Source organism: Lithobates pipiens, unplaced genomic scaffold, assembly GCF_037356315.1.
Source record: "Lithobates pipiens isolate NorthernLeopardFrog02 unplaced genomic scaffold, aLitPip1_a1.2 Scaffold_30, whole genome shotgun sequence".
Taxonomy (NCBI): Eukaryota; Metazoa; Chordata; class Amphibia; order Anura; family Ranidae; genus Lithobates; species Lithobates pipiens.
In genome coordinates this window covers 109,141,804-109,156,569 of record NW_027507791.1, presented here as the reverse complement: position 1 = coordinate 109,156,569, position 14,766 = coordinate 109,141,804, and the positions used below count along the sequence as shown (strand labels likewise).

Genomic DNA, 14,766 nt, shown 5'->3' with positions numbered 1-14,766 from the left:
AGAGTGACTGTTTGAGGTTGTGGACAGGTGTCTTTTATACTAATAACAAGTTCAAACAGGTGCCATTATTACAGGTAATGAGTGGAGGACAGAGGAGCCTCTTAAAGAAGAAGAGACAGGTCTGTGAGAGCCAGAAATCTTGCTTGTTTGTAGGTGGCAAAATATTTATTTTCCACCATAATTTGCAAATAAATTCTTTCAAAAATCAGACAATGTGATTGTCTGGATTTGTTTCCACATTTTGTCTCTCATAGTTGACGTATACCTATGATGACAATTACAGGCCTCTCATCTTTTTAAGTGGGAGAACTTGCACAATTGACTGACTAAATAATTTTTTGCCCCACTGTATGTCTGCAGGAGCTTGACATTGCACCTGCGATTCACTGATTGCAGGTGCAGTGCTCTACAGGCTTCTGTGCAAGAAATAATAAATGCAATTGTTCTTTGCTTACAAAAATATGTGCATTTATTATTTTTTGCAGAAAGTTCAACTTATCCTTTAAAACCATTCACAAATGTATACTGTTCCAGTTTAGTTCTGTGTGAATAAAATCCATTTACTAACAAAAATGCATACACATTGGAAAATATTAACCTTTTCTTGGTCTTGCATCTACCTGTTCCATCATTTCTGTCTAGCTGATTGCCTGCTCCCATGCTCATTAAGTGGCGTCCATCAGTCTATAAGTAAATGAGAATAAGCACGAGTCATTAGGGGGCTGGCTGGCTGTTAATTTTTTATTTTTTTGCCAAAGGCACAAAAGTGGAACTGTTCTTGGTAAATAAGTTACCAAGAACTATTTCTGTGTAAGAGGCACTGTACCACAATGAAAAAAAAAGCAAGCAAACCATTCATCTCAGACCAATTATGCTGAGTGGGTGACCCACTTACCTTTTATGATTACTTATACGTAAATCTGTGGCTATGTCAAACTTTCTGAACTATCAACAGAACTATCAACAGCAATGTAAAGCAGGTACCTTCAGTTTTATAGTGAGAAGACCTGAAATATGGGGATAAAATCAAGCTCTGACCCACTTCTCCCCCTGTATTCTGTATGTATAGTGGAGTGCCGTGGGTTTTCTGTTAACATACATAAGGCCTAAATCTGAGGAAGGTTTCTAGGTCTTCCAGAGGACCATAGAAGCAAAATGACTCCGTACAGAGATAAAAGTATTCATCCTGTAACTATATCTACTTGTCTACCTACTAAACGGCTGCCTACAGAGGTATGCCTTCAACAAATCAAAGATCAGGGGCGTAGGATTTATTTTGTAATAGCTATAATTTTTTTTAACAGAAAATTTTATTAAACAAATCAGCATTACAACATACTCAGCAAAATATATATATATATGAAGAACATTACAATTTATTACCAATAAAATTCACACGAGGTATGTAGCATCCTGTAATTTACCACAGAACCTAAGTTCATAAAGAAAACACAAACCCATAACCAATAACAGTCTGTCTTGGAGGATTTCATCATTTAGCAACCCTCACCCAAATAGCAACAAGTAAGCATAGCAAAGAACCAATATGGGGGGGAGAGAGTGATAATAGCTATAATTATAGCTATAGTTCTAGATAACAACGTCTGACATTCCTTCATTTGCTAAAGTAATCAAACTCTGCTGGGACATCTTCCAAGTCATTTCCAGGTATGAATAGAGAGGTGTCTAAAAATGTATATTTTACACTTCCTTTTTAATTAACCACTTCAGTACTAGACACTTCCACCCCTTCCTGCCAAGGCCAATATTCAGCTTTCAGCACTGTCACATTTTTAAATACCAACACCCAAATATAATTTTGATAATTTTTTGATTCAGATAGAGCTTTATTTTGATAGTATTTATTCACCATTTGGGGTTTTCACTTTTTTTTGCTATATAAATGAAAACGATTTGAAAGAACACAAGAACATTTTTTTCTTAGTTTCAATTATAGAATTGTGCAAATTAATAATCTTTATTCATGAATGTATGCCAAAATGTATTCTGCTACATTTCTTTGTTCAAAAAAATAAACCAAATCAGTGTATATTATTTAGTCTGTGTGAAAGTTATAGTCTACAAACTATGGTATATATATATATATATATATATATATATATATATATATATATGAAAATTGATCAGTCCTGATGCACTGATGGCCTGTCTCAATTCTTGAGGCCCTAAAATGCCAGGACAGTACAAACACCCTCAATATAACCTCTTTTTGAAAGCAGACACCTGAAGGTATTTAACCACTTCGGTACCGCGCTATTGCCAAATGACGGCATTAGCACGGACCTACATTTCCGGGACTACGTCTATTGACGTCGTCCCGGTTACGAGCGGCCTGCGCGCCCCCTGAGGGGCGCGCGCGGCGCGCTCTGTGATCGGCGAGTCCATGAGACTCGCCTGATCACCGATCCGTGCAAGGGGTCGATCCCGACCCCTTATCACGTGATCAGCTGTCAGCCAATGACAGCTGATCATGTGATAGAACGGAGCCGGTAATCGGCTATTATTCCTCCTCGCGCTGACAGCGCGAGGAGAAAAAAAAAAAGCCGATCACCGGCGGCCGTGATCGGGACATCAGTCCCGATCACGGCCATCAATACAAGGGACCACCTGCCACCTGCCAGTGCCCACCTGCCTCCCGCAGTGCCATCCTGAAGTAAAATAAAAAGCAAAAGTAAGTGCCCCCCGTCAGTGCCCCCCGTCAGTGCCCATAGTGCCCACAGTGCCACCCACAGTGCCACCCCACAGTGCCACCCACAGTGCCACCCACAGTGCCACCCAATCTGCCTCAAAGGTGCTGCACCCCAGTGCCGCCCATCAGTGCCCAGCAGTGCCGCCCAGCAGTGCCACCTATCAGAGCCACCTATCAGTGCCACCTATCAGTGCCCATCAGTCCCATCTATCTGTGGTACCTATCAGTGCCCATCCGTGCCACCCATCCGTGCCACTTATCCGTGCCACCCATCCGTGCCATCTTATCTGTGCCCATCTTTGCCCATCAGTGCCGCCTTATCTGTGCCCATCGGTGCCGCCTTATCTGTGCCTACTAGTGCCGCCTTAACTATGCCTATCAGTGCCCACCAGTGCAGCCTATCAGTGCCCACCAATGCAGCCTATCAGTGCCCACCAATGCAGCCCATCAGTGCCCACCAATGCAGCCTATCAGTGCCGCCTAATCAGCGCACTTCAATGAAGGAGAAAAATGACCCGTTTGCAAAATTTTATAACAAACTATTAAAACATGATTTTTTTTTTTTTTTTTTTTTGCATCTTTTTTTGTTTGTTTAGCAAAAAATAAAACTCCGAGCTGTAACTAAATACCACCAAAAGAAAGCTCTATTTGTGGGAAAAAAATTATAAAAATTTCATTTGGGTACAGTGTTGTATGCCCGCGCAATTGTCATTCAAAGTGCATCAGCGCTGAAAGCTGAAAATTAGTCTGGGACTGAGGGGGGTTTAAGTGCCCAGTAAGCAAGTGGTTAATAAGAGGCATGGTGAATTGAATTAAAAACAATTTTCACCTTTTTATTTTCATCAGACCAGCACAGCATCACCATATGACTGGTGTGGTGGTGATCAGGAACAATGACTGGTAAAAGTATTTAAAAAAGAAATATATATATATATATATATATATATATATATATATATATGTGTGTGTGTGTGTGTGTGTGTGTGTGTGTGTGTGTGTGTGTGTGTGTGTGTGTATATATATATATATATATATATATATATATATATATATATATATATATATATATATATATATATATATATATTATATACATTTTCTAGAGCAGTACAGTGACACCATAGTAACACATCTGGGAATGTAATCAAGATTTTTGTTCCAATATGTATTATTGTGATAGCTGTAATTGGCCACAGCTATTACATGGTACATGCCCGCTGTGATTAGCCCTGTACCATGTGATCACTGTGATCAATCACAGAGATCACAATAGTACAGAAAGAATGGTTGTGAATGAAGGCCATTGTGCACAACTTATGTGATCGCTGTGAATGTTCAGTGATCACATGGTACCAGGGCCGACCCGGTACACCGATCCGTGTTCATATCATAGGACATCCACCAGGGATAACAGTGTGCCCACTCAGCCATATTATTATAATAGACCGGACGTTAGGTGGTTAAAAAAAAGGGGTGGAGGACAGTGAATATAGTCTGTAGTTAAATTTTGTTTTATATTGCTTTCATAACAGGTGATGGTTGTTTGGAGAATACACCAGACACAGCCCAGTTCAGCAAAGAATACCAGCTGCACCAGAACCTATATGATCCAGAACACAACTATCCAGGAGTAAATAAATGGGTAAGTGTGACGTCCCTACAACCCTATTTATTATACCTAACAGAGAAACTTCTGGACAGACATGTAAGGCATTCAGAGCTTTCTGAAGTCCACCTGTGCTTTCAGCCCTTGGCCTAGAAGATTAAAGGCTATTAAAAGCCTTGAAGGGTGCTGCAAATCCTTTTTGAAATTTAGCAAACCCAAACTTAGTGGCAAATCCTATCATTGATTATGAGGGGCAAATGCTGATTATAAATTGTACCCTTTTTAAGACTAATAGGCAAACTACTGTCAAAAAAGTTATTGGAAGCTGGGCACTGCTATGAGGGACATCTATTAATGCAACTTTTTTTTTAAGTTCTGTACAATGGAAAGAGGGTCTTTTCCATGCAGCTTTGAAGGCAACATTGAAAATACATGAATTCTTTCAAAAATAATTGTTACAACTGTAAATAAATGCAGGATTGTTGGATATGTTGGATTGGTCTGTCAAGGTTTGAAGGATCAAGCGCACAACTTCATTCTAGGAGGTGACCCCAACCTTTCCATGGTTCCTCACTGGATACATCATCTGATGAACTGTGAAGTGAACCAGGATATAAGAAATCTATTCTCAGATTGTGCTTGTGGGATCATTTTGTCATGTATGATGGGGCTATGATTAAGTGCTTACAGACCTCCTATGACTTAAAGGTCTAACTGTGAGGTAAGCATATATGAGTGAAAAGCACTAAGAAACTGTTTTTACAGTTGGTTAAAGGGATTGTGTTTGACACATTTTGGAAGGCAGTAGCGTTCACTGATTTTTTCACAGTGGACTTTGAATATTTTAAACATTTGGGACACTGATTGTATTGTATATTTTGATTGCATACTTTCTAATTTATTTTGTTTTTGAGACATAAATCTTGATTATTACACATTACATTAATAAATCGTGATTATTACACATTTTCTGTTTCCACTGATTAATGCATTGCTTTTTTTCACTGTTTAGCATCATTTAAATATTTTCTTTAAATAACATATTTGGGTATGCCTTCAGTTTGTATGTGGTGTTATAGAACAATATCGAAATAAAAACAAGAGGGATGAGATGGCGCGAAAGACCAATCACATTAAAGTCTCTTTTTACAATAAAAAGGGGGGGGGGGAGAGGATTAAAAGAAACTGTCCAAAGTTATAATATATTAATAGTATATTATAATTATATATTATAATAATGTAAAATTAAATGCGGCAGCAGCAGTCTTGAGAGGAGAAGCACAACTCTCTAAAAAATATAATGTAGAGAAAGGAGAAGATCACCAGACTAAGTGCAGTATATATAAAAGCATTTAATATAATAAAGGCACACAGCCAAATGGCTACTCAGAAAAGTTGGTAGTAATCAGGCATATCAATAAACAAAGGGGGAAGTATCCAAGGTCACTGATGGGTCCATGAAGGAGCGAAGATGGTACACCACTGGCAAGCCGGAGAGGAGGGATATAATAATACAGCTTCTGCGATGGTTTTCAAATTCGCCACCTTGTGAATGCTATGATGACAATAGTGTGTGATGTCTTCAGCGTCCAACGGGCCGAGAGGCGCCGGAGCCGGAAGTGCGCCTCAGCGTGGAACGTAAGCTCCATAGACCGGAAGTAACGTGGCGCCCAATCAGAAGATGCATTTCACAACATCCGTTGTTTCCTCAGTTCTATCAGTCTATGCAGGAAGTAAAATATATATAGACGGGCACGGAATTGTATTGAGAAGTGGAACAAGTGACACATATAATTGCAATAAATTGGTACCAGATGAATTCATATAAACCAAACTTAAAATAAACTTGAGAAGGAGATTCAATATAAGTAACCATATGAACATAAAAATAGTATAAAATTAATGGTAAAAAAATTTATATTAAATATATATTATTTAAATGTATATATGTAAATTAATGGGGGATGGTGATGGATATAAATTAGAGACCAGAGATTAACAAATGACATGTCAATCGAGTATTATTATAAAAAGGAGGACAAACATGAGAATATATTAAAATATATGATATATGGGAATTACTAAATAAATTGAGTATTTATTATGAGATGGGGGGCAGTAGCACCAAATATAAATAGATTAAATATTATTTAAATGTATGTATGTAAATTATGGGGGATGATGATGAATATGAAATTAGAGACTAGAAATTAACAATTGACAGATGAATAAAGTATTATTCTAAAAAGGAGAACAACTATGAGAGTATATTAGGATATATGATATATGGGAATTACTAAATGGATGAAGTATTATTTTGAGATTTAAAGATCTTAATAAATTAGTTTGTAATTTAACCCTTAAGAGGTACTATAATATGAAATCTAATATTACTACTAGTACGGCTCCCGAAGAAAAAAAGTCCCATGGATACTCCTGCTGAACAACAAGCATTCCAAGATCTTTGTGATTTCTTTTAATGTGGTCCCAATATTCCCAGTCCACTCCTTCTATAGTGCATACACCGTTTAGGCCAAAATTGATTTTTAACCCCACTCAGTCTAAAGGCCCTTATTTATCCACCTTTTATCAAGTCGTCTTTCAAGAACTTACAGACCTCTGTGCATCTGAATCCTCCAGGCCTCACTATTCTCACCATTTTCATAATAATCTTAGCTCCCTGGAATATCAAGCTTTGAAATCTCTCAGTGACAATCAGGATATTATTATAAGATCAGTGGATGAAGGTGGAGGGATATGGTTACAGAATAAAACTGATTACATGATGGAGGCATACCGACTTCTTTCTGATAGTAACACTTATGAGAAACTGAAATCATAGAGGAATCCAACGCTATAGTCACACGTGCTCTTACGGTCCTTTCACACGGGGCGGATCAGTTCTGATCCGCCCCGTGGATGTCCGTTTGCTCAGCGGGGATCACTCCGCCGATCCCCGCTGAGCAGGGAGATGACAGCTCCGTCTCTGCACACTGCGCAGGGACGGACCTGTCACAGCGCCGCTCTCCCCTATGGGAGATCGAATGACGACGGACCGCAGTGCCCGTCGTCACCCGATCCGATCCGCAGACGGATGGAAAAATAGCTTTTTCCTCCGTTACACTTTTTCGGATCGGAGCGGGTCGGATGTCAGCGGACATGTCACCGCTGACATCCGACGCTCCATAGACCTCTATGGAGCACCCGTTCAGGTCCGCCTAAAAAACTGACAGGCGGGCCTGAACGGGACGTCTGTGTGAAAGAGGCCTTACTGAAAGCACACTCAGTAAAATAGAGGCTGCTTTTTTTCAGAAACCATTTTTTTACCTTATTTATATAATTTACCAAAAATCCACAAAGATATTAATAATCCGCCAGGTCACCCTATAGTAGTCTCTATGGACAGTATTACTACGAGTTATTCAATTTACATAGACCACTTTCTCCAACCCCTGGCTCAGAGTCTCCCTTCTTTTAATCGAGACGGGACTCATCTAAAAGATCTACTTAGTCCATACACCTGGGAACCAAACATATATGTGGGTGTCTCTAGACGTGTGCTCCTTATAAACCTCGATACCCCACACAGTTGGCCTCTAGGCAGTAGCCCATTTTCTTAACAATGACCCCTCTCTCAATATACAACAAATTGATTTTATTCTCCTTGCCACTCGTTTCTGTCTGGAGCATAATTATTATTTAATGGTGATTTTTATTTACAAAAGCAGGGTACAGCTATGGGGGCCAATTTTGCCCCCAGCTATGCTAATCTGATGCCTGCAGATAAAACAGCAATGTAATATTAGCTTGCAGCAGGACATTTTTAATGGGATATAATTACGGTAGCAAAAACGTACAAGAAAAAAAAAATAAGTATACAGCAGTGTGAATTTTGTCAACTAAAACATTTTAGTCAACTAAATGAATACTTTTTTAGTCAACTAAAATATGTCTAAAACAAATGAGATGACTAAAATACCACTAAAACTAAAATGGCATTTTGGCCAAAAGACTAAAGCCCTTGTACACACGGTCGGACATTCCGATCACAAAATCCGTTGGATTTTTTCCGAAACTGGTGTTGCATACACACAGTCGAACAAAGTTGTCGGAAAATCCGATCGTTCGGAAAGTAATGACGTTCGTTCGTTACGATGGGACTATGTTCAGGCTAGTAGCCAATAGCTTTGGTCTCGTAATTTGATCTGAGCATGCATGGCACTTTGTCCGATCGGAATTCTCTGCAAATGATCGGACTTTATCCGATCGGATCATGTTGTCAGAAAATGTTATATCCAGCTCTCAAACTCTGTTGGTCGGACATTCCGACGGAAAAAGTCAGATGGAGCCCACACACGGTCGGATTATCCGACAACACGGTCCAATTGGACATTTTCCGTCGGAATGTCCGACCGCGTGTACAAGGGCTTAGACTAAAACTAAATTTAAATTTTACTTCAAAATTAACACTGGTCTGTAGTGCATGTTCATACCTCAATACCATAAATATTAACATAGTAGATTCTTTACTCCAGAAATATATAATGAGTTTGGAAATTGTAGAGAAATGTTAAATAATGCATTATAATTTAATTACACCCATTCGATTTTAGACGACTAAAATTAGTTTTAGTCGACTAAAATGTACTGGAGATTTTAGTCGACTAAATATGACTAAAACTAAAACAATTGCAGATGACTAAAATGGCATTTTAGTCCCATTTTAGTCTTATGCAATTGTTTTAGTCATATTTAGTTTAATCTCTAGTAGATTTTAGTAGACTAAAATATGCTACGTATTGACCGACTAAAATCTCCAGTACATATTAGTCAACTAAAAATAATTTTAGTCATCTAAAATTGAATGGGAGTAATTAAATTGTAATGCATTGGATACCATTTCTCTACAATTTCCAAACTATATACTGCTAGAGTGAAGAATCTAATATGTTATTATTTATAGTATTGAGGTATGAACATACACTACAGACCAGTGTTAATTTTGAAGTCAAATTTCGATTTAGTCTTAGTCTTAGGACTAAAATGGCATTTTAGTTTCAGTCCTACGGCTAAAATTAAATCGAAATTTGCTGCCAAAATTAACACTGGAGTACAGGCTGATGTTTTACTACATGATGTAGGATAGTGCGGAGAATACAGCAGTGTAAAATAGGCCAGCAGCAGGACAATTCCAAATGGCAAGGCTAGGCACACATTTATTAGAAGCAAAGAATACAGACTTAAAGGAGAAGTCCAGCCTGGGCTTTTTAGGCTGGGCTTCTCCTAAAGGTCACAAGAGTGAAAAAAAAAAAAAACATACTTCTCTTTTAAGCCATACGTAGGGAGTATATGTCATGGGTATGATACACATTTATAAAATATGGAGGGGTCAAACCTCTACCCCTCCTTCCTTTTCTTAAAATGCAATGGCAGAGCAGTGTCATTTTCAGGCAGAAGACTGTTCAGAGACAATCTGTACTTTATATTGAACATTGATTGCTGTATCAGGTTTCTTGGTAGCACAGCAGGTGAACATAGTCTCTGCCAATAAATGTAATGTGCTCTTCACACTCTCATAGATATCTACACAAATGACAGCAACGTTATGCAGACATGTAAAAAGTTGGATTTGGCAGGATTTAACCACTTCAGCTCCGGAAGGTTCACTCTCTTTCATGACCAGGCCATTTTTTGCGATACAGCACTGCATTACTTTAACTGACAACGCGCGCGCACCCCAGACCTGGAACTGTCACATCACGCACCAGGTACATGATCTGGTGCAGAGCGGTGGGTGGGTTTAACTGGTTCTACCAGTTAAACCCGGGTTCTAACAGGTTTTCTTCTGAGATTGCCCTGTATTTGACTCCATCCATCTTCCCATCAACTCTAACCAGCTTTCCTGTCCCTGCTGAAGAAAAGCATCCCCACAACATGATGCCACCACCATGTTTCACTGTGGGGATGTTCAGGGTGATGTGCAGTGTTTTCCGCCACACATAGAATTTTGCTTTGAGGCCAAAAGTTAAAGGGGTTGTAAACTCTTGTGTTTTTTCACCTTAATACATTCTATGGAGGTAACCCCCCACGAGAGCGATTCTTCTAATGTGGGGAGGAGCCGCGAGAGCCGCCAGGGGACCCCAGAAGAGGATGATTAGGGCCACTCTGTGCAAAACGAGCTGCACAGTGGAGGGAAGTATGACATGTTTGTTGTTTTAAATAAAAAAAAAAACGAAGGCTTACAATCACTTTAAATTTTGGTCTCATCTGGCCAGTACATCTTTTTGTCACTCTTCCATAAAGACCAGATTTGTGGAGTGCGCAGCTAATAGTTGCCCTGTGGACAGATTCTCCCACCTGAACTGTGGATTTCTGCAGCTCCTCCAGAGTTACCATGGGCCTCTTGGCTGCTACTCTAAATAATGCTCTCCTTGCCCGGTCTGTCAGTTAAGGTGGACGGCCATGCTTTGGTAGATTTGCAGTTGTGCCATACTCTTTCCATTTTTGGATGATGGATTGAACAGTGCTCTGTGGGATGTTCAAAGTTTGGGATATTCTTATATTAACCTAACCCTGCTTTCAACTTCTCCACAATTGCATCCCTGACCTGTCTGGTGTGTTCCTTGGCCCTCATGATGCTGTTTGTTCACCAAGGATCTCTAACAAACCTCTGAGACTTCACTGAACAGATTAATTTATACAGAGATTAAATTACACACAGCTGAACTCTATTTACTAATTAGGTGACTTTTGGAGGCAATTGGTTCTACTGGATTTTAGTTAGGGGTATCAGAATAAAGGGGGCTGAATACAAATGCACACCATACTTTTCAGATATTTATTTGTAAAACACTTTGAAAACCATTTCTCATTTTCCTTCCACTTCACAATTATGTGCCACTTTGTGTTGGTTTATCACAGAAAATCCCAATAATATAAATTTGTGCACTGAAAAAACTTTTTTCTATAAAGAAAAACCAATTAGTTTTGGGGGGAATTTTTTCACCTTGTTAGTACTTTTTGCTTTTTAAAATACAATCAAAAACTTGTGACTATAAAATGTAAATGAAAGAACTTAGTCCAGGCATTGGAACCATCAAGAGTAAGAAGACATATCTTCTTGCCTTTAGTGCTGCTCCTCATAAGATTGGGGGAAATCTAAAAACGACCGAACAACAAACAAACAAGAAGAGCACCCACTAAGTGCAGTAGAGTTAAAGGCTTTAATGTTAAAATCAAATGCAAATTCGCAACTCGCATATTAAAATAGTGTAGCAGCAGCTCCTGAAGAGCACGCGCTATGCGTTTTTCAAAGTTAAAGTTATGCCTGAACTGCAGTTTGGTTTGGGTACAATTGTATACATTTAGACTTCTGCATCAGTATGACTGGACTGTGAGATGTTCAGCCTAGCCACAGGGGGCACTGTTTCTTCTGGCAGGCATAAAACTATGGTCAGGTTAGGTGCTTAAGTTACTCTCTCTCGGAGCCCGCCCAGTGGGAGTTTTCTGGGAGAGGGTATTTAAGATGCGGACGTCACGTTGTTCGGGGTTCCGGTCCAGAATGATGTACTGACTTCATGGTCCTGGTCCTCCTGACCAGCCCCCATGAAGGCTATGGCCTGGGGTGCGGATCCACCCGATTTGGATGTCTCGGGGCTGGCTAGCCTGAGGCAAGGAAACTAAAGGAGGATTCTGAGGTGGTTGGGTGCCGTCTCCGGTTTGGGAGAGACCCAGTGATTTCAAGCATTCCAGGGGAGGACTCTTCAGAAGAAGACCACGTATGGGTTGGTTTCTTAGTGAGAGCCTGGAAAGGCTGAAGTACCCAAGAGAATCCAGGCTCATGGATATCGCCAAACTGGCTGAGAGATCCAGGTATCCTACGAGTATTCTTCAAGTTTAGTTTCCCTACGTGTTCTGCAACAACGTCTGTGGCAGAGACATTATCTTGTATGTTCTACAACAACGTCTGTGGTAGAGACTTGTTCCTGAGTAAGCACCTTGTTGGCTGCTAGGCTTTGTGAGAGAGGTACTGTCCAACTTGAATGAACATCCAGTTGCGAATAGCTATTCTCTAGATGCAGTCAAAGTAAGCAAGTTCTTCAACATTTTGACTTTGACACCAAGAGTACCTGAACTTCCTTTACAACCCTCTGATCCCAATTTAATAGACTGTTCATTGTCTACATTTTGCAAATAAAATCCATTCCAGTGGATCTGTTGTCAGTCTCTCCAGTTACTGGGCCATCTACCACGGGACACCCCTAGACGTGAAACGAGAACAGAAGGTAACGGAAAGCTCAAATCTAACCAGCAGCCCCTTCAAGGGTAGTGCTACAATAGAAAAACCATGTACTCAACACTCCCAGCATGGATGCATCTTTGCATTCACATTTGTAGTCCTGCGGTGCTTTGAGATGGAGGACAAACCTGAGCTCTGTACACAGGCACAGTGTATTGTAACGGGATCTCCTGGATGACTTCACATGCAAGCGGATCAGTGGACATGGCTGCGCATTTTAAAGGACATGCTCCACTGATGAGAAGGGGGTTTTCGAAGTGCAACGCTGCTAATGCACCCTTTTTGTTACACTAACATTGTAAGCATTTTTTTTCTGCATGCATTAAAATGTTTCACCAGAGGGGAAAACATTTTCCCAAATAAACCACAATCATTCACTGTGAGCATTACCATTCTGCTGTGTTAAGTAAACAATACATTTGTATGATATCCGTGTAATTCAGAATCCTTTGTCTGTATTTTGTGGTAGCTATCTGGGGTTGAACAATTTTTGTAAATTATCTGTGAAAAAAAATACAGGAAAATGCAATTTTTAAAACATTTTTTTTTTTGCTATGTCTTCCTAAATAAAACCTAAGGCATAACATATATGCACCCAAATCTGTTACCAAGTAAATATCCAATCTGTCCCTATGATAATTTGCAGTATGTTGGCACAAGCTATAATAATGTATAAGGCAAGAAATTACATCTATATATTGTAACAAAGAAAATGATCCTGGACTCAATGGGGGTAGAGGGAGGAAAGGGCTCTGAGATTTAAGTGGTTGAAAATGCATATTACAAATATTAGAATTAATAAAGCACAGCACTAATCCCCCACATAGTCACAACATAACTTAAAAGTATATAACAGTTCCATATTGAAAAAAAAATATGTCCATGTTCTATTCATTCCTTGTGTGGAGCTTATTTTTCTATTCGTTTCTATGCAGTAACTTTTCAGTCCAGACATGACAGTGAGAATTGCACAGATCTGAATCCCTAAGGAGAAAAATACTTGTATCTTTAAAAGGAAAATTGTTTTGAGCCCCTTCTAATGGTCCTAAATTATTGAAAGTATCCCCAGATTTAGACCGAGATCGAGATCAGACACAACATGAGCGATGAGATCAGTGTGACTGTCTCCAGATCATTCTGTCCTCTTGGGTATAATGAGAGAAAATTCTATCATCAAAACACTCTGTCAATTAATATCTGAAATCCATTTGCCTGGTAAAATACTGCTATTAAACTATTTAAACATACATTGGTTGTATATTGTTTCTATTAGCTATCAAAGACTAGGGCTGGTTCCTTGTCCTTTCCTAATCAGAATCACGCAGTATATTTAATAAAATGGAATAGCACTTGTGGTTTCTGGAAGTTTAGATGCCATATTGCTGAGAAGTAGGAAAACTGTCCTCTATATGCTACATGCATGCAATATAAAGGTTGCCACAAAACTCACTGGCATTCCTTCAGTATCGATGTAGAGAGAGTGCATGGTGGTAAGTTGACAGACTACTGTTTGCCAATAATCGTGGTAGAGATTTGGGGAGCGAGGGGTGGGGGGGACAAGGCCCAATGCACACATCAGTTCTGAAGGTGCCTAATTTATGGACTTTGGGCTACTGTATATGGAGAGCACATGGAGGGGAACTCGCCAGTTCACTATGAAGCAAACCTTTTACCAACTTATTCACTTGTAAATATGCCCTTGAGATTTCTAGAACATTTGACTCTCTTAAGGAAGCGTGCTGCACCAGCTCCTCTGCCCCTCCCCTCACCTCGCTAGATAACCTTTTATGTAGCTCCCAGGAAAGAAGCAAAGGGGAATATTTTAATGTCCCTTGAATCAGCTCTGAGTATTCTGGGACTACCGGCATCATACTCAGCAGCTCTATTGCTCAGGACTTTTGCAAGTCTACACAGGGGAGGCTTTTACAGGTATATAACATGCCAAAAATTATCGCACATGATAAAGTAATGTTATCGCACATAATAATGTCATTTACATATTAAATTGTTAAATGGTGTGTCTTTTCTAGTCCATTTGAAATGTTTGAATAAACTAGGAGTGTGACAAGGGCGTATCACACTAAAGGGTGCCCCTTTTTTATATTGCAAAAAGTTGTGATGTACGCTTCAATCTACTAAAGCAATGGTCAT

The 14,766-nt window shown here is 39.5% G+C and overlaps 1 protein-coding gene across 3 annotated transcripts in view; it reads left to right on the top strand.

Moving 5' to 3' along the window:
* SCG5 (secretogranin V) overlaps positions 1 to 14,766 on the top strand; it is a 142,993-nt gene that overhangs the window by 110,652 nt on the left and 17,575 nt on the right. For all 3 annotated transcript variants that reach the window (XM_077464748.1, XM_077464750.1, XM_077464749.1), the window contains exon 4: positions 4,243 to 4,352. In XM_077464748.1, coding sequence (XP_077320874.1) covers positions 4,243 to 4,352 — 110 coding nt within the window. The remainder of the gene's footprint in view (positions 1 to 4,242; positions 4,353 to 14,766) is intronic.